The sequence below is a fragment of the Phlebotomus argentipes genome, unplaced genomic scaffold (genome assembly GCF_947086385.1).
Source record: "Phlebotomus argentipes unplaced genomic scaffold, Phlebotomus argentipes genome assembly scaffold_18, whole genome shotgun sequence".
In the NCBI taxonomy this organism is placed as follows: Eukaryota; Metazoa; Arthropoda; class Insecta; order Diptera; family Psychodidae; genus Phlebotomus; species Phlebotomus argentipes.
This window is the reverse complement of record NW_026776177.1, coordinates 16621682-16643070: the sequence shown is the minus strand read 5'-3', so window position 1 is coordinate 16643070 and position 21389 is coordinate 16621682. Positions and strand designations below refer to the sequence as shown.

The 21389-nt window shown below is 40.2% G+C and overlaps 1 protein-coding gene across 9 annotated transcripts in view; it reads right to left on the bottom strand.

The window, feature by feature from the left end:
• Nucleotides 1-21255, bottom strand: part of LOC132260259 (afadin) — a 32036-nt gene extending 10781 nt beyond the window's left edge. For 4 of the 9 annotated variants that reach the window (XM_059758262.1, XM_059758265.1, XM_059758263.1 and 1 more), the window contains exons 1-4: nt 20915-21255; nt 7357-7804; nt 6764-7274; nt 2416-2768 (exon numbers count right to left, since the gene is read on the bottom strand). In XM_059758262.1, the coding sequence (XP_059614245.1) occupies nt 2416-2768; nt 6764-7274; nt 7357-7773 (1281 nt within the window). In that variant the 5' untranslated portion in view covers nt 7774-7804; nt 20915-21255. Of the gene's footprint in view, nt 1-2415; nt 2769-5230; nt 5448-5548; nt 5994-6013; nt 6128-6763; nt 7275-7356; nt 7805-20914 lie in introns of those variants that run through there. The other 5 variants (XM_059758266.1, XM_059758270.1, XM_059758269.1 and 2 more) reach the window with 5 other exon arrangements.
• Between the last annotated feature and the right edge of the window lie 134 nt (nt 21256-21389).

Here is a 21389-nt window from a genome sequence, read left to right as displayed (position 1 = left end):
AAACTAATCATTCTTATCGCATTATGTAATGTGATCCCCTGAGAAAGAGCGGTTCAAGGAAGGAGAAGAAGAAAAAAAAACGCCCCATATTATCATTATTATTATTCTACTACCCAGTCACGTATTTATGACTTTCACGCGAGGAGGCTGAGAGGAGGCGAGAAAGAGAAAACGCCTCATAATTGTATATTGCCTACAAATATTATGTCACACATTTAATGCCAGCATTTTTCCCTTCACACTCAATGCGAGATGCTCTCGGCATCTCAAGAAGACACACACGCACTGTCTTTTTCGTGCCGATTCAGTGCAAAAAAAAAAATTGCGCGTCCCTATCAAATTTCACATCACACTTTTATCGCCTTTGCGCTCTTCAACCACTAAAAATTCTAATCGAATGTCAAACATAATCCGATTTACGAGTTTCCGCGAAGCTGGACGTTTTGACCAAACACATCGCGGAAAAAAACGATAAAATTGCACAGTTATCGCAGTTGAAAAACTCTGTATGTGCGGCTAATTGTAAATAGCTTGTCCATTGCACAACAAATTTGGAGTTTTTGAGAACTTTTCTATCACAAAACTTTTCCCAGCACCGAATCGAAATGTGGGTCAAACTCTTTTCTATGAGCACATTTTTACAATAGAATCATTTTAGAAGCAGCTGGAGAAACTCCAACAGAAGTAAACGTGATTGAATGCTTTTCCAAAGGATGCAATCACAACATAAAAAAGAAGGATTTTTCATCACCACAAATTGCACTATATAATATTGTCACGCTTCTGCCAAAAATACTTGTCAAGTCAAGCAAGAGTGAATTTATTTCTTCACGGCAAAAGATAATTCCAAATTAATTGCACTCCCACTCGCGCCCATATTATTAAATTGAGCTGCCCAACATTAAATCAAGCACTATCCAATCCATTAAGTTCCCAGAATTACTCAGGGAGAGAGAGAGAGAGTATTGAATTCACTCCTAGCGATTGACCCCCAAAAACCAGTTGAGATAATTTTGTCACACAGCGCCATATAGTATAACTATCCGGCGAGGGCATGAAAGAAGAAAATAAAATCCATTCCACCCCTCAATGAGAACCACCTTGAACTTTTCCCTTGTTCACTTTCTCGCCTCCATTCTTTCATTTCCCTCTGACTAGATCAATGGCACTCCCCGTGGAGCCGAAAGCGCCGGGATGTGAGAGTCGCCCGGCGGGCGAATGGGAGTTTTATGTCCCGATTAAAACCATCAACCCTCCGCCGACGCTCCTTCCCAGCACGCGTCACAGGGATTAAAGAGTAGTTGACAGCGGAAATTATGAGTAAAAGTAGTTCATGAGGAATTATTTAACCCTTAACTGCAACTGTGTCGCCAAACTTCAAAAATTCAATTTCCTCCCCTCAAATGTCTAATAAAAGTTTAACGCAAGATTTTGATCATTTCTTGTCCAAAAAGAAACTCTCTTCCCCTGTTGCAATGCTTTATCCAATTTGTGAGATTATATCAAACGTCGTTGAATTTAAAAAAAAATTCCATCGTCATCATTTTTAGCACTAAAACGCAACATTCTCTTTAATGTGGAAATAAAATTATATAGAATTGGAGTAGTTTTTGGCGAATAAAAAATAAACTACTCATTTAAGGCTTAGACTTCGTGATGATACGTTTTGTAATTTCCCTTAAACTCCCTCTTATCTCCCATTAAACTGATAATATTGGTCAATTTCAATTATTTTCTACAACTGTCAGTTGATTTCATTGGTTAATTATTAAAAAATTAACCAAAATATGGAGAGTTGATACTGAAACTCACAATATTTAGTACAAAAGGTCAATTTTGTGCTTTTTTTCTCAACAGTTCGTAAAAAATATCTTTTCACATTTTTTCTGTTAATTTTATTTATAATTGTAATTAAGAGTTTTTTCTGCTAATTATGATTATGTGACTTGCTTTGTCAAATAGAACTTTAAATTATTTTCTAATTGATTTAAAATTGATTTAGGGTTGCAAAACAACAAAAAAAAAACCACAGGAAAAATATTCATTTTTATGAATCTCTGAACGAAATGCAAATAAACTGTCGAACATCGACTTTTGATAGTTTTTCGAGGAACCCATCAAATATGCTCTGATGCTTTGTTGTCTGAATACAAAAAACAGCTCAAAATTTACGTAAAATATTACTGACTATAAATTCTGCAGATAAATTTTCGAAATAAAACCTTGCAAAGCTGACAGACGCAAGATTCTGTTCACACATTTCATCCCTCTTTGGTAAATAAATTCCTCTGGTGCAAATCTACTCGCAGGAAAGTGAGAAACAACCAATAATTCGTCGTGAAGCACACAGTTTCTCTCACTTGTGCTCATAATTTCCCACCCCGGAGCGCTGATGGAGTGTACAAAAGGACTCACATGCAAAATCGTCGGCTGCTGGATGTGATGGCCATTGACAAAGGTCAGGGCGTCAGCGTGGAGTGGGGTCACGGTGCAGACGCCCTCGTGGAGCGAGATGAGACAATGGCGCGCCTGAATGAGCGGCCCAAACAGCTGCAGAGTGTTGGTGTTGGCCGAGCCCACTTCCACCGGCTCGCTGCCCAGCTTGATCCGCCGCCCGCCGTCGCCGCTGTGCGTCACCTCCACCAGAGTGGGGCCCTCGCGCTCCGCTGACATGTTGTTGCTGCCATTGGACACGCCGAGTGGCTTCTTCTTGCGCCGCCGCGGCTGCGAATCCGCCGGACGTCGCCGCACGTGAAACATTATGGATCCTTTGCCGTTGCGAGAGGGAAAGAGAAGAGTCATTAGATCAGGCATTGCAATGAATTCTGCATGACAGTCACTAATATATACACTCAGGATGTGCCACATTCGGCTTTTTCTAAGGCTCTCCTTCCTTTTTCCAAGCAATGGCACACCCTGTTGTGTACTCTAACATTTATTACTGTAGCACAATGTAATGAATTCAACCCTCATTCTCTCACTTGTTCATTTTCTCATGTCACTATCAAGGGTGAGGTCACAAGTAAAGCACATTCAGTGGAGGTGGAACTCATTAAAATGTCCTATTAAAAAACACACACATATGAACACAGAAGTGAATGCAGCGATATTAGGAACTGCTTCTCTCCTTAGAACTCTGCACATCTCGCATGTCTGAAGGTGCAGCAATTGCATTACAGGAAGTCAGTGTCACCATAATAAATTTAGTGCGCTATTTTCTACACACAGTAGAGCTTTCAGTCGCAAAACCACAGAGAGAGAGCAGGCAGGAAAGCACGCAGATAGCCAAAAAAATAACAACAACAGAGGGGAAATTGTGAAAATTGATTCACTAATCTAATTTGCAATCGTCTCCATTGGGAGAGAATTGATCGGTGGAAATTTACTTCTCGATTTATAGAACATATAATTGAGTAATATCATTCCAATTCACTGGAATTTGTCATTAATCATTCAGCTCTGACGTCACATTTTGTATCAATAGCGAGAGACTTTTTGAAATGTTAGTGAAAGTATTTCAGCACTTGTAACACCAAAAGTCACTTTTCATCGATACACACGCTCTTCCCAAGGGTGTCAACTCCCTTTAAACTATGTATATTTTTTTACAAGAATAACTGTCCAATAAACGCCCTTCACAGAATTCCACCAACGCGACGCGAGAGGGCGAGAGATTTAAAGGCCATTTTCCGATCCAAACACTTTTGGAAAAGTGCCTCTTGTGGGTAGAAAATTTTTTTTTCCCCGATACCAACATTCTATCGCGTCTCTCACAAATCTCTCTCTTCGGCACCATAACCAAATTCGTCTCTCTTCTCTTCTCTTTGCATCGCATTTCCCTTCAATAGAACACACACCGAAAAAAGGAACTATGTCACGAAATATACCAGCATTACTCTATCGATTATTGTCTCTCCTAATGAACGTGAACCCAAAAACATAAGGAGCAAACTCAACACAGAGCCACGGAATCGACAATATTTCATCTCTATATTAAAGCTCGCGCTATACATATTAAAGCTCAATTCTCTCGCTGACATTTTCTCTCGCTCAGCGAGAATATCAAGACCCAATATCACAACGTTCCCATGTAATATATTCCATCATTGTTTCCTCTCCACCTTGTGCTGATTACACACCGATAGTTGAGCGGCAATCAATTTTCCCTTCTGTAAAATCCAACTACATTTGCCACTTTTCCACACACATTCTTCGGACTCATGTTTCCCACCCCGCATTTTTCCACCACTCTGTGTGTGTGCTAAACTTTGTATTCGTCGCCGCGTCAAGTGAAATAAAAGGCTCCGCCGCACCACAAGCGAAGAAGAAGACACCAAAACGACGGAATTTGTGGTAACTGCTTGAGCTTTTAAAGCTCCATTTCTTTTCTCCTTCACGGTGTCCTTTTCCCTTAAAGCCACGCTTTTGTCTGCGCCTTCGTCTTTAACTGCGATAGGCAAAAAAAGACACAGTAGACAAAAAGAGCAAAAATACAATTACAAAGATTCTGCATGACACAGAGACAATAATATGGCGACAACATCGAATATTTTGGGGGGTTCCTAATTAATTGGGTTGCAAATTACTTCAATTTCAAGCAGGATCATCATGACAAAAAGCTCCATTTGCATCGACAGATTGAATTGAATTCATTAGAATTCCAAATGTTAAAGACATAATTTAAAGATCAATTGAAAATGAGAAAAACGTTAAAAAATCAATACAATTCGACTTCACACGAAGCGTCGCAGGATTCCTTCAATTTTTTAATGCTTTCTTTAGCATTATAATGCAGCAAAATACAGAAAAACAGTCAGTATGAATAAAAAATGCTGAAGGTCCTTAAAAATTCACGATTCTCAATTCCACACTGTCGCGATGTAAATGGAGTAGAAAAAAAAACGGGGGTGGAAAAAACACTGCTAGGAGTCACATATAAAATTTTAAGAGCTTCTCATTTTCCATCCACAAAGAAAGTAACAACGATTAACAGGAGCTTAATTTGGAGGGTGGCAATTACTGCCTAAAAAGAAAAACACTTTCTTCACCATATAAATATCCTTTCTTCTTCTTTTCCTCCTTCTCAAGAAACCAATAATAAAAAAAGAAGCAACATTGACTTTCAAGGCTCTCAAGACAGACAAAAAGGGAAAGAAAAATCCATTCTTCTCTCAATTACACTGCCCTTTTTCTCTATTAAAACATTCACAGTATCTTCATATCTACTCACGGCGAATCCCCCAATCCATCATATTTCTTCTCTTTTACTTTGCCTCCGTCGCGTTTACAGGATAGGTAACTTTTTGTATCATAAGAACGGCGAACTGCTACGGAAACTTCACTCTCTCACCCCCGCATTTGCGGGGTGGGTGAGAAAGTTTAAACAGGAAAATTGTTTTCTAACATTTATACGCTCTTTACGGCGCCTGTCGAGATGAGTCGCCAATCTGCAATTTTAGGGATTAGCATTGGAGAAAAAGCCCACTGTCAAATCGAACGAGAAAAATCACTTCTTTTCAGAGACAATTGAAAAAAACAAAAACCGTACCGACAATTGTTAACTGTGGCAACTTATCAAGCATTTTCGCCTTTTCTTCTCTCCTCAACTCCAGTCAAACTCGCTTCAAACTAACAAACCATAATACTCTCTTTCTCTCTACAATTACGTCAATCCTGAATGTATTTTGCACTCATTGTCGGGCGAATTTTGCAGTTAAACCGTTCTCCTTTGGCGTTTTTTTTCTATGTGTCAGAAAGATTACTATACAAAAGAGATACAGGCGTTTTTATTTTTGAGTGGGAAAAAAACGAAATATTCACGCACACACACAATGTAAATCTATCAAGTTTAAAACTGATATAAATTCATCAAACAGACTCTTTTTTGATACTGCGTTCTATATCGCGATTAAAAATTATCCAGTGCTGCAAAACGCAAAAGAAGAGCGACTATGGAAAAATAAAACGGAAGCCAAGAGGTGAGTTTGAACGTAAAATAAGAGAGAACTTATACTAAATGCGTGTTCACTGCGTTAGAGTAGACACAAGACAGACACAATTCGATATCGTTCGGCATGACTTGATTAGGTGATGCTCCCACTGAGAGATGTGTCACTCCTACTGCCCAACTTCTGCCCTCAGCGCCACACTAAAGTGCCTCCAATGCGAGAGAATGCCCCTGTTTCACCAGCTCTCTCTCACTCCCTCTCTCTCTCTCTCTCGTGTCACTCGAGAAAATGTGTGCCAGAGGACTTCTCAGGCCACCTGACATTTCCACAGCGCACCACGAGACTCAACGCTTCTCCGGAATGGAAATGTGTGTGGGAAAGTGCTCCCGAAGAGCGCATGAGAGACTGAGAGTGCAAGAGCTTTCAGGGGTGGAAAGCTTCAGTGGCAATTCGTCAAGTTCAAAGCTTAGACACTATGAGGATTCACCAGGACATGAACCCCAAAAGCAGGACGGAGAATTAGCTTTTCACTGCACGTGCTTGTTAACACTAGATCTACTGTCGTGGAAAACAATAAACAGAAAGACTCTTTTGTACTAAAACTTTTGTGGAAATACTGCATATTAGAACTTCTTATTAACTTTTAGTCAACTTTAAGAAGTTTCAACAAGCAGGATCAAAATTACTAAAGTTTCGTTTTCGCTTCTTTGCAACCCTTTCGACGTCTTTCTGTACATATTTTCCATGACTCAGCTTAAGCTCTGCAAACTGCTGTTAGAGCATGACTTGTCCACAGATATTTGGCCATTTCATACCTCTGGACGTTGGGTGATTCATGAGGATCGACAGTGGACACTCGTCGTCGTCCAGAATGTACTCCGTGCCGTCGCTGTTGACCTGCACCAGGCAGTAATGCAGTGGATCCGTCTTGTCCAGGCCATACTTGGCCAGCATCTCCCTAACAACGGCTTGCGCGCAATCCCTGATGCTCAGCAGCAGCGTCTTGTACGGCACATCGCGACACAGACTCTCACCGTAGATCTTCAGCGTTCCACCCGTGTCCGGGCCGCCGTCCTTCGACCTGAACTGCTGCAGCTTCTTCTCCAGCTTCTGCTGTCGTCGACGCCGCATTACAGCTTCAGGATTGGAGATGGAGCGCGTGAATGACGTCTCCGGGAGTTCCGTGTACAATTTCTCCGCCACATGATTCTCCACATTTGCCGTATTTGTGCTCTGCATCTTCTGCAGCTTCTCCTTCTTCTTCTGCTCCTTCTTCTCGCGCTTGGACAATTTCCTCTTGAAATTGTTGTCGCCACTCTCGAGAGTCTGCAAACAAAGAAACAAAAAACAGTCAATTTTCAGCACTTAATTTCACGTGTAATTGAAAGAAGTAAAAATAGATTCTCACATTTGTCTTCTGATCGGTGTTCCTCAACAAAAATCTCCCCTCGCGATCGTCAATGTGCCAATTTAGCTGCACCAACAGCGGCTTCTCATCCCCATTCAGCTTCCGCTCCTCGTGATTCGAGTGCACTTCGTACAGAGCATAATTGGGCAGTGAGAGCATCCGCATGTCCGGACGAAACTTCTCGATCAGCGTCTCAATGACATCCTGAACTGTGGCATCAGAAGCCACTCGAATGCACTTTGTGGCCACTTTCTGGCCGGCATCTTGGAAGTAGAACCGCATCACCCCATGGAACTGGAGGTTCTCGTCCGGCTCCGACAGCTCAAACAGATCCAGCCGATTGGCGTTCCACTGCTGAATAACGGAGCGCAGGGCTTCGCGGTCCAACAGGCGTTTCTCATTAGCAGTCATTTTCATCGAAAGGATTCCTCAACGGCTGCGACAACGACTGCAAATGCAGAGAAAACGCCCCACATTAATTATCACATAATAAGAGATAAATAAATCAGTTAAGAGTCTATAAAACGATTTGTCTTCAGATAAATCTGCATTGCAATTTTCTTTCTTTCTCAAAGCACTTCATTCAAACACAACCATCGCGCCTCATTGTTTTGCCGACAGTTTGTTCCCCTCTTCATGTGACTCTGGCAAGGAAAAAAATATCATATATGCATGCCTTCTTGAATTTCTCCGGCAGCGTGAAATGCTCGCAAGCAACGCCAAGAAGTGAGACAAAGAACAATCATGGTTAACAAGGAAGGTGTCTTTGTACAAAAAACCACAAAATATTTCCCATTTCTCTTCTCCATTCATCGCACAATTACCAGGGAAGGTCATTGCCATAATGACTAAACCATGTGGACTTTTAGCTATGCACGAAACTTTATGCGAATGGAGAAGAAAGATCACAAGATCAAAACACGCCATTGAGGCAAATGTCGCACGAAAAGTGTCTCAAGTGCAGCGCCAATCACAACAACACCATCTATTATTATAATTCCTCTTTGTGGCATTTCTCTAATCCACACCTGTTCCAATCAATCCCTTCTCGACCAGCTACCATTTCAGATTGCATCCGATCGAGTGAAATTTCTCCGTACGACCAAACGTAGTAAAAAGAGGAGATTGAGACATGGATATTATTAAAATATATGCGAACACACCTTTCCGGTCACCATTATAACGGCGTCACTCTACAATTTTCCTCTTTTCTCGCAAAATGCACAGTCAGTGTCACAAATCTAGATACACTCACAATCGATTCTTCATCCCCATTGACTCATTTTCATTGACAATTGAAGACAATTGAATATGGCATGACAAATTCCATGCCAAAGAAGTAATTAAAGGAAGTCAGGAAGCCAGTCGACATGCTCTAATGAAAGTAAACTCCGCCCCTCCAAATGCCCCGCCCACTCGAGTTAATTGTTACATTTAACCCACCAAATATGCAATGAAATCTAAATATTTATATTCCATATTCTCGTCACATTACTTATGCTCACCAGTCTGAATTTAATAGACCAAAATAGGAAAAAATGAAGCGTCCACAGCATCTCTATTTGGACTACAAATATGATCATGCACGAGAGGCGATGCGACGAGAGAAGCTGCAAAAAACTGACCAAACACCGTCTTGACCGATCAAGATTATCGTTCATTCATCCATTCATTTCACCTCAACTTCTACTACGTCGCGATCACGATCGCTAGAATGAAAAGACTTTCTATTTTTAATTTCTAGAGCAATTTCGCTTCTCTCTTCCTCTTGCAATGCCGCAACTTCTCTCTACATCTCGTCGTAATGAAATGCATACTCTCAATTAATTTCCAATGAGAATCCATGATAGAGAGCCTCTCACCGACATTACAAATGTCTCATTATTTATGCCAACACAAGTAAACAATCAGAAAAAAATATCACTAACGTGCTTTGAAGAGGAATTTCTCTCACTCATCGAGTATTTCTTCAAAGATACCTGATAAAATTTCAAGACAACTTTTTTTTTCTTCACTTTGTATTCACGTCGCAGAACAAGAGTGATGGAAAAATGCTCTAATCACCATCTGAAGACATCGTAATACTTACAGAACAATTAAAACAAATAGGCATTCTTGACATTCATCACCCACAACAAAATTCGTGTCTATAATCTTTATGTATTTTCCAGTCTTCTCTTCACATCTCTTTGTCGACAAAGAACAAATGAGGAAAAAATTGTACCTTAAGCTCAATTCTAGCGTGTTTTTTTTATGGTTATTATTATTATTCTCTTGAGACTTCCAGTCAACACAAATAATAATAATTTTATAATTTATTTGCTCCGCCATTTAGACGTGAATTGGACAAAAATTCCAACGTTCCCTCATCATTCTCTCTGTTCATGAATCACTGTGCTTGTAAACACATCAGCAATTTTCTCAAAACCCAACGGATCTTCGGAGGACAAAAAATATCACTCTTCGTGACTGTCTTATCGCTTTAAATTTCAAGGATCATCCATAACACGTCAACATCCCACCAAATTCAATGGACTTTTTCCCATAGACACAAAGTCTCTATTATCAACTTAAATCAACAATTTTATTGCTCATATGTGAAGTTTTGGAGTGTTGAACAAAAATTTCGCTGTCATCGTAAATTAAGAGAAATAATTAATAGAGTGAAAAAATACACCAATATTTATAGAAGAGTGTGAAAGAAAAATAAACATTTTCGAGTCATGTGAAAGAAAAGTAGAGCTCAACTTCATTGACTTGAGGCAAACAGCCTGATCCAGCCGCGATGTCTCTGACCTCAAGCACGGCAATTCACTTCCCCACCAAAGCACTCAGCTCGTCACTCTCTGTGGACACTTGACGAAGAAGTTGCAGAAAAAAAGTCCCGGAGAGCGTTAGAAAGGGAAAAGAAACTGCGAGCACATCATTTGCCATTTCCAGTAAATTGAGCTCTTTTTTCCCACCAGCCATAGAGATGCTGCTAATGAAGACGCAAACATTATTAATAAATTCACCCGAAGACAGTTGGCAAAAGAAATGCATTAGAATTAACAACAGTGGCGAAATAAAATATGTGCAATCTCTCGTGGTTTCTAATTACATTCACTGCTCATCTTTCGCATGTTCAGCAGAATGACTGATTTCCATTATCAATCGCGGCATTTTGCCATCAACTTTCCATATTTGTTATGTCTTTGCTCAAAAACTCTTCGACTCACATTGAAGAATGTCAAAATGCGATACGAATGGGCCAGGAAAAAAGTCAAATCACATCGCAAATGAACAGTAATTTGTAATATATTGTCGAGACTCACATGAATATCCCTCAGCACTGATCGAACCAACAATAATATAGAGAGGAAAAAAAGCCTAAACAGCGACGCAAAAAGCATTTTAAGTCAACAAATATGCGCCTCAACAGAGCACAAAAGCAAACTTCTAGGAGGAGTCTTATTTAGCAGCTCTCATATAATAAAGAACACACAACTCGCCAAGTGAATGGAATTGGGTAGAAAATATCAAACAATGGGTATTACGTTACATCACAATTGCTTATTATCATGATGTTAGGGAGCAACTTGCAACCTAAAAAAAAATCATTCTACATGCTGGACTGATTTGGAAAACCACCGGGAATTTTACATGCGCTCCCCGACATTTGCCCAGATATGACATGCACATTGGGGAATGAGAAGGTGAAACCACAAAGCTAAAATCACAGACCCATAAAAGATGATCAATATTGTGTAGCAGCAAATAAAGAGCAGAAAAATAATTTCCATGTAAATCTATAATAACAATATTCAAATTTGTCGCTGAGCCGAAAACAAGCGACAACCCAGCAAACCAAGAGAGAAGAAATTGCTTAATAACGTCTAAGTAGTTGTTTATTACAGAAAGAAAAGAAATATTCATTGGACAACGCTTATGACAGTCACATGAATGTCAAAGAACGATCTATAAGAAATCCACTAGACTAAATCGCATAAACGTTTCAAAAAAGGAAAATACAGTAATCTTAAGCTTTAGAATGGACAATATTATTTCCTACTGTGTTCTATAAGACATTCGTCGGACTGTCCTACAATTTTCTCATGGACTAATGAGCAAACAATTTTAATAATACCTCGAGATACACTAAATTCACTCCACTATTTTATGCATTCCTTCGCATATCCCAACACATCTCCTTGCCAGCCGGGTTGATCCAATTGAATGCTCTCCCGCTCATGAGAATGCACCAAGAGTGATGTTCACGAGTTTCCCCCTCAAGAACCCCACAAAATGCTTCAATAAAGACACTTATGATCATTAGTGAGTGCGTTATTTGGAAAATGCAGAGTTCCTTCTCGCCGCCACAAGCAAATTGAGCCGCGCAAGGGATAATAAGGTTAATTTATTAAATTGAATTAAACTCAACGTTACTATTTGAATCAATTGACACTGTGTAGTTCTCAGGGTCAAGTGCCTCCAATTCACACCCAAAAGAGAATGCAATTGAAAGTCCTCGGTTGATCCTGAAAGTGAGCAACTTTTTTTTTATTTTTTAACAAATTATTATGCTAATTTGCGCTCTGAAACCTTCAAGCATTATGCAGTGTGCAGGCCACCAGACTTCTCATTTTCATCCACACTTTCCACCGAGGTGGTCTTAATTTGATTTAAATCACTGACTGAGATTGTCTGTGTGGAGAAGAAAGTGAAAAGCATGACCCACAAATCTTGCGTACATTGAATTCCCACACAATCGACATTCGAAGTTCATTCACAAAAAAGAAACCCACTTTACACCATTTTTCACATCTCTCGCTCACTCTTCTGACGATCTGGTGTCAAATATCCCACAGACTTTATATATGAATTTTCGCTGTCATGAGAAATTCACCTGCTCACAAAACTTACGACACAACTGGCTCAACACTGAACTTGACATCCAAAACACACACACTTTACAATCTCACAGCGATCCATCTTTTACCCTCGAAACGCTCCCTCAAAACATATCGCTTTCTGCATGTCGCCGAACAAAAAAAAAAGACAGAAATACTTGAAATATTTTCTCCTCGAGACATCGCACATAAATATTCCCTCGAAAGGCCACTTGAAAACATTCCCAAATTTCTCTCTCATTCCATAATAGATTAACGTGAAAAATCCATTTTAGAAAATCCACTTTTACCCTCAAGAATAAGCTTCAGAAATAAACATGACTCACACGCAATTATGAGATGAGAGAATTTCTCCGAATGCCAATCACCAATCAATTCAACACTCGTGCTTTTAATTAAACCGATTCAGAAGCAATCTCTTCTCTTCCGCCTCAGCACGACATTTGATTCAACAATTCTCCTCGCGAACCTCTTAAAGCCACCCATAATATTCTTCATACAACAATTTTCTTTCGACAGTTTTATTTGTTTAATCGATACTTCTTCGTATAGAAATACGCCGCACCACCTAAACACATTTTATATGTTGCAAAACAGCCCAACAATATTCCATCCACCTACATTTAGGACTCATTCACTCAACTGGCAAATCAAAACGATATATGGAAAAAGGAAGTCCATCAAAAGAAGCTCCTTTCGTGCAGATGCAAATAAGTTTCAATGTGATTATCATCGCTTGAGATGGAGAAAAATGGGGATTATTTGATGAAATCAACTAATTTATAGTGGAAATAAAAAACGTGAAAGCCTAGAAAAGAGGCTTTGCATGGCAAAGGGCTAACACAAATGCCAAATTGAGGACTTAAAGTTTAGCATACTTGAATGAGTGAAGTTTTCTTGTCAATCTTTCACTTCTTTATATGTTTTTAGAAATATTAAACATACATAAATAAAAAAATCATTGATGCACAATTATTTTCTATTCCTTCTCTATCATTTTTCGCGTGAGACTTCATTTCTAGTTATGATTTGCCCTTCCGTTCCTCCAAGCAACAGCCAAATAAACACAAATGAAGGTGAATTTTCTGCATAAATTCAGTGATATTTTGTTTATTTATCCAAACAGTTCCAATTTCTGGCGTTTTTGCGCGCGCGAACAGCAATAGGGAAATGAGGCGAGGCACTGAATTCCAAATCACTTGCATAATGGCACATCAGCTATTTAAATTTATTATTATCTGCATTAAACAAGAATTATGGCAGATTGTTTACAGTGAGGCCAACATTGCAATGAACATATGACAGACACATAAGTGCAAAATTGATTCTCACAAAGTACTAAATATTTCACATTCACGTGCATAAATCACCGAATATCCTCAATTTCTTTTAGCATTCCATGCACGTGTTTAATAGTTTTTGGGTCACATTTTTTCCGGACAGACAGCCGCTGCTGCTGCTGCTTCTGCTGTAACATCAACAATTCACACACGATGGGATGAATTTACAAGAAAAGCCTCCAAGTTATTTTTCCATTTCACTGAACTCTCTCTCACTTTGCCGGCCAGTCAAAAGCCGGGGAAACCGCACTCTGCACATCCACCACCCACCTCTCTCCGTCTGCCCTAGTCTCAGGCATTCCGGGCACATGTTCATTTAACGGCCAACAAAAGCCCCATCAGAGTACATTCAAAGAAATTCTCGCTCCTTTTCCCAAATGCAACAAGAAAAATAAATCATACACAACCAAAACATTGCATTACCAGGGAAGTCACACTCAATTGATTTCACGATTCCCAGAGCGAGAGAAAGAGAGAGAGAGAGAGCAAAAGAGATGCACACAGACAAGACTGTGATGGTGCTAAATTCCCTAACATTTCATCATGCAGAGGTTTAATGTGAAAAATAGGGTTGAAGCACACTGTGTGTGAATTAAAATAATTAAACAAACCCTCCCCATGACAGTTCCAAGTTCGAAGGCAGAACCCAAACACTAAATGTTAATCAACGACAGTGAAAATGAAGACCTGAGAATGGCTGCATTTATTAATAAATAATAGAGAATTCCAGGCAGAAAAAAAAACAACACCAACAAGCAGGAGGAAGAAAAAACCGTGAGAATATTGTTATATTGAAGTAGATGTCAGGGGCAACGAGTTTCATTCTCTTTTCACAAACACACAAACCATCACACCCAGTGTTGCCTCACATCGAGGTGGCCATCAGACGAAAGGTGGAACAGAGGAGGGCTCGAACCAGGAAATTCACCCAGGCATAGATTGAAATGCACCCCGAGAGACCGAATCTCGCCCCTGAGACTCGGTCGGAGGGAAAAACTACACTCGAGATTTGTCACAAGCACACCATTCCACACCAAACAAGTGCAAGACAGGAGAACACCACCGGGAATTCAACTCACTTTTCCCGCTTACTCATGCATGTCTCCCCAGTGGTCTGACTGGAATGCACGTGAGAATGGCTGAGGTAAGGGTTCGAGGAAAAGACTTTGCAGCTCAGCGAGACGCTTCCGGAGAGGAACTCCTAAAAGCGGTTGCATTTCAATTTTCTTTTGCACGAGACACACCCACATCTTAAGGTATTCTCCACAATAACCCTTCTTCATTGTTGTGTCACTGTTGTTCTTAGTGTTCTTAGGCACCGAGAGAAATTGTGAGCACAATTTGCTTCGTTTCATATATATTCTGATACAATTTCTGATACAACAAAAAACAACAAATTTTCAGCTAAAAATCTGCTACAATATATAAATAAATATTTAAATATCAATGGTCTTTCAGTTCATATTACGACATGTCTTGATTTGATTGTAATTCAGATGCAGAGTTGTACGAACAAAACGACAAATATTATGGGGCGGAGCATCCAAGTGGGCGGGGCTGCTCGTAATATCCTCTCTACACAATACTGTCCATCAAACTCGCGCACAACCCTAACGAATACCCTACTTTGCCACATAACACTGAGCACAATTAAAAACAACAAGGTCGAGAGATAGCAAGAAGCCATTGCAGAGTAAACAAACATAGGAGCCCCAGAGTTTTATTGAAATTTAAATAAATTGTAAAAAGTGGCGAAGGAAGTCGCGATAAGGAACAATGCCAGTGACGCGCTGCAAAGTCTTTTACAGCCCACTTTCGGCCCGAAGCTAGGTGAGATTGTGCAAAAGACCATTAAGTTCTGTGTGTGGAAGCTCTTCTCTCTCATTTTTTCGCTTCGCAAAGATCTCACACCGAGTCAAATAAATTGAGACAATTGTTCTTATGTGACAGAATCGTTTAGCAATACAAAAGTCCAGCCATCAGATGCTTTTTTGTTATTAGCAATTTCCGGTCGTTAGACCTCCATCTTTCCACACTGGGATTTCTCTTTTTTTTCTCCTCTGTTCACAATATACAAGCCAATTGACTATCTCTCACCGTGAATTTGTGGCATATTTTAGCAGTTACTCAAGACATTTTTCTGAGAATGGAAGCACTCTTTTGCCTGTTCGATTTGATGTTTATTTGCTCTGTAAATCTCGCGAGTCATCGGAAATTGGGTGCCGCACATGCATATGAATCTCTCTCTCATGCGTGGGCGTTGGTTTTGCGCCGCCATTTATGTCCCCAGAACAATCGTAATTTGGTCAGTGCCCTCAAACCCTTAAGGGCTCATGTTACCCTTCTTCCTCGCCACTCAACAACCAGACAGTGATTTTATTTAATTGAGACTTTTCAATGAGCTCAATTGTCTCACTCGCACTGGAATCTTGATGATATCATCAAATTGAAAGAGTGTCTCACATTGAATCGCTTTTCGTATGAATAAAACATTATTCATCTTCCAGCTTGCAGAGAATTTCATTGTCGCGAAAAGAACCTCGTGAGTCTTTTTTTTTCTTTTCTTCTACTCAATAGTATAGATGCAAAAAGATTAAGCCAAAGACGAGACAGACAACAGTTGGTGTCTTGATTGAAAACATTCCACAAGCGCTGCTCTTGGTTTGGACGAAAAAAGGTGCGTCTCTAATTTACAAATATCATTTTTATTCGCCTTGTTTTTTGGACATTCCTTCTCACCTCCTCACAAAATCTCCACAATTTTATGTGTAATTCACCGAATTCGGTGAAAAGCCCATTCTTCAGCTTACACAAAAACACAACATTTTGTAGATTAGAAACACCACATTGAATGGGTGTCTTTCTTAACGCTTGCTCAATCGGCGACAAATTGAATATTGACCCATGGCATTTTTATGGGCAATAAATTAAAATTTAATATTTTACGCTTTTGCTGCCTTTCTCCCAAAAAAAAGAAATCACTTTCGGTTTTAGACAAAGTCTTATCAGCTGTATCAAAACTCCTGTATATCCAATAGTTAAGTTAATGCAGTGTGAAATTGACATTCTCCTTGCTCAGCCAATACATAAATGCCTCTTTTTCATGCACTAAATAAATTCTAAGCCCTCAAGAGCATATGAATTGAAAATAGCACCGATTCCACCACACATTCTGCAAATAATGAATCCCACACGATGTTCACAATGCATCAATCTTGAACTGCATTTCCACGGCATCACCAGATGCATAACTCAGCAATAATGAAAAATATCTCTTGCACAACACCTCATCGTCTCCATCGATAATTTCATGCAAAAATTCCCAAGTTGCCTTCAAGAGTGCCTCAGAGCCAATGGAATTCAACGAATGTGGCCAATGCAACAGGTTGTCACATTTGTATCATTTTCCACACAATATCACACGAAATGGCAACGCTCGCATTACAAGGATTTATCCCATTTGCCATGTACTTTCCACTACAATCCACTGTGAGATTCCTTGGGAAGAATTTCTCATAAATCTCGGCTGAATAGTGAAAATCGGCTTTTAGGCTTTCTGGAGCAGAGATATATAGAGACTTTGTGTAGACATCGAGAATATAACATAGAGTTGTCTGGCCAAGGCAAGAAGCAAATAGTATTCAACATATAGAATAGTTTTGGGTCAAACAATCTTGTCGCTTTCAGTATTTTATCGTAGTCAGAGCGGCAAGAGAGCAAGATGAACATCAATAAGAGCCCAGAGGCAGTGAAAATAATCCCAAGGAAACTTGCAACATTTCTCTCTATATACAACTTCTAGACGCACAAACAGGTACCTCACACCATAATCCTCCAGGTAAGAAAGGTATTCACTATCAGCAGAGGGAAAGAGACACCGAAGGAAAAGATATGTTGCACAACACGCACGCATTTCTCAACCATAATCACACATCGCTCTTTCCAACTATACACAAAACGAGCTCAAATATGAAAAGCGCGCGTCTCTCACGAAGCCACCTTGACGACTTTGCGTGTCTGCGAAGCCCCAGAGAAATGACCGAGAGGCAGAGAGAGCGAGAGAGAGAGAGGAGATAAGAATGTGGCAAAGTGATAGTTTTCAGCGTATCTCATCAGTTTGTTGTCTTTTCGAGAAATTCACCATGGCGCATTTGAGGAAGGTGGAAGAGATAAAGAGACGTCCATAACGGAATTCCACTGTCATTTCTTCACATTCGACAGTTTTCTCTCCCCCAGTCAAAACTCTTCTCATGTTACAACTTCAGGCGCTACTTTAAGAGAAATTATATTGACAACTTCACACTCACTGTGGCACACGATGAAGTGCTAAAATGAGGGCCAAGCCCTGAAGGGGTTTCGCCTAAAGTGTGGCCTCGTTTCGTCTTAAAAACAATACCAATTGATATACTTTAAGCCTCGCTAAGTCTCTCTTTGCCAGTGACTTCAAGTCCTAAAAGGTATGATCGATCTTGTTGATTCAAATGCTGTTGAATTTCAGAGTTAAGAAGTTCATTTAACTCTAAACTGAATTTAGTCTAACCTAGTTTACGAAAATCTCCCAAACCTGAGATTCTGACTAAAAACATCATGGAAAATCCAATGGATGGTCCGCAGCAATTCCCTCAGCGGCAGTAGCGTTAAACCGAGAGACATTGTGAGATAGTTATTGAGGCGCGGTAAAAATGTGCCGGAGAGGAACTGCGAGAGGGCGTTTTATAATTTGGAACGGAAACACACTCAAGTGAAGCGAATAAAATCGATGTGAGACGGAAGAAAAACATAAATACGCTAAAAAAAATGACGAAGAGAAATGCTTCAAATTTGAATTCACCCGCTTTAAATTATGCACGGTTCAAATTTCGTTCAATTGATTCATATATTTAGGCGAGAGCATCTCGCATTGGGACGTGTTTTCGACGCCAAAAGGGAAATCAAATCATATTTCTGGGAATAGCAAATCCTGCGCCACATTTGGTCAATCATATCGATTGAAGTGCTTTTCCTCGACCGAAAGAGAGGAAATTAATGTGCGATGTTTCAGTAAATTTAGAATGGATCTCGAGAGATTGTTCATCGATTCAGATCATTAACCTTCTACAGAGAAATCAATTCAGAATTAACCCACATTTGGTCCAAATTGATTTTTTCTGCTTTTCACATGATCCCTCAATGGTTTGTGCACAGAAGAGTGTTCCAACATTCCACTGCAATGCCCGATAGTCAGAGAATGTGGTCTTTATCAGTGTTTACCAATTCATTGGAAATATCGAGTGAAGATTGCTGTCAGTTGACCGGCCAAAGTGGAGCATGGGAATTATTTCCCTCCACTCTTAAGGTACATATAAACAGAAACCCTTCTCAGACGCTGAAATGCGCATTTCATTCGCTCACAAACTGCACGGGTTATCATATTAAGAGCCTATTTCCTCACTCAATTCACTCTCATAACCGGATCTTGGGAAGCTGGACATTTTGCAAGTGTATAATTGCACAAAATGTGATTTAAAGCCGTGTTTTCTTTACCTTTTGTATATCATTAAAAAAAAATACACCCAGCCATAAAGATCGCAAGACACCGTATTACTATGCACAGTTGTCGCGTGTTTGAGCACAGAGAAGCAATTCGGAATGGTATCTAATAGGTGAATAATGGAGAAAAATGAATGAATGAGTCACTTTTTCAGAGCTGGAATTTCGCAATTTGCAAAACTCTTTTCCCCGGCGCGCCGCACACACAATAAATAAAAGAGAAAACCTCTCATGTGGTCAAATTCACACACAGTATATCGTACAACTCAATGAACATTCAACAATCCAACAATGAAATTAACCAATTTGTCGTCAGCCACAATGCATGCATTGGCGGATTTGGGGGTAAGGAAGAATGGGGATGTGAAGAAAGTGCGCGGCCTTTTTCTTGTGGCAAATTCAATTATCACAACCTCATCCATATTGAATGGGGTCACTTTGGCACTCTTTTTTCGCTTTTACTCCGGAGATAATTAAGATGTGAGTGTGTTCCGTGCGAGAGAATGACGTGAAAAGTGAGTGCAGAATTTCTTGGATCGAGTTTTACTTATCACTCAAACGTGACACTTGTTAACTTCCTTTGGAATACACGAATATATGCGAAAAGTAGAGTAATGTGAAGATCGTTTTATTGTGGTTGTTTATCTGTATAATGGCTTTCGTCAAAGAATACTTAAGCTTCTCATCGAGATAAAGCTCGCAATAGCAAACTCAATGAATTTTTTCTATTGATAATGCATTCCTCATCAACCGAGAATCGTAGACAAATAGAAAATTAACGTGAAAATGTCGTCTGTAGCAAGACTCGAACTTGCGACACTTCAAGTGCTGATTTCGGGCTAAATCTATTCAATTTTAGCCGACTTTTTCCCCGAATTAACCTGATAATTTACTTATTCAGAATATTTATTCATAGCAATAAAAATACGATTCTGAAAACCTACTAAAAATGAACTTTTGTAACTGAAAATAAGTGTTAAACTCAGTCTGTAAAGCCCTTTACACACATTGGCTAAACCTAACGAACTTAGTCGTCTCTCAGCTTAAACTGAAAGTCTGCCAATTTACTTAAGACTTCCATCTTGAAATAAAGAGTTTACAAAAAACCAATGTCTGCATCAATAACAACTGTCCTTAACCCTAAAAGCCCCAAAACCTACACTTTGCCAAGAGCCTCAGGTGTGCGAAAATTTCCAATTTCTTGCACAGTCTTTCAAAGGCAATTTGAGGAAGCGAATTTCGAACACCAGCAATTAGTTGAGACAATTTGCCGAAGCACCCAAATCACAGTGTCTTATCTCTCCAGCAATAATGGCAAAAACACTGTTCACTGATAGCGAGAATCGACACGAGCGACGAACGAAGGCAAGAGCGCGATGTTGGGTGAAAATTGCGTAGAGTGACGGAATTGTTTGGCCTTTAAACTCATCATCATCTTCTCGGCCGAAATCCAAAAACGCTGTGCGGCAAAAAAGAAGCCAAATGTAACGTTCTTTTCCGCAGAGCCTTTATCTCTCTGTCTCTGTCTCTGCACGTTGAGTGTGTCTGATGACGACACAAGGTGTTGCTTCTAGGGGCAGAGAGGGTCGCGCGGGGCGCGCGGCGGGGAAACCTGAAAGAAAAATGTGTACAAATGCCTTCGCCATTGCGCGCTCTTCCAAAAACACGCAACACACTGCGATCTCAAGTCGCTGGCGATCCGCGCGCGCGCGCGCCTGTGTTGGTGGCCAAACAAGAGGTGAGGACAAGGAAAGACGACGTAAATCCAGTTATTTATCCAACTTCTCTCTTCTCACTCACCCATACAAATGTCCGCGGAGGTGAATCAAGTCGCCGCTCTGCTCTGGGCTTAATGCGAGCGCGGCTTAATCCATCTGTGCCCGAGTGTGTGTGTGTGTGTGTGTGTTTTGTATATGGACACCACAGAAATTCCTTCTCAATCAAACATCCACTTTTCACTGCGATTTTGCCACACTTGCACACCACATAATCCAATTATTGCTGCTGTAATGTCACACAGGCTCTCGCCGCTGCACTTTGTCGCACACCTCACAACTTTCCACGCAGCATTTCCACGGGTTTTTCACGGAAAAACAAGAGCTGCACTCAACCACCAACCAACGCAAATGAATCTCCAACTGTCACTGAGCGAATCGAAGGTGTGGTGTAGCCTCCAAGGTGGGCAATTCATCGATTTATGGCGCTCGAGTGGTGAACACGCGCGCAGCGCCACCTCTGCGCCAGCACATGGCCAAGTGTGGAGACTTTTCGTGCG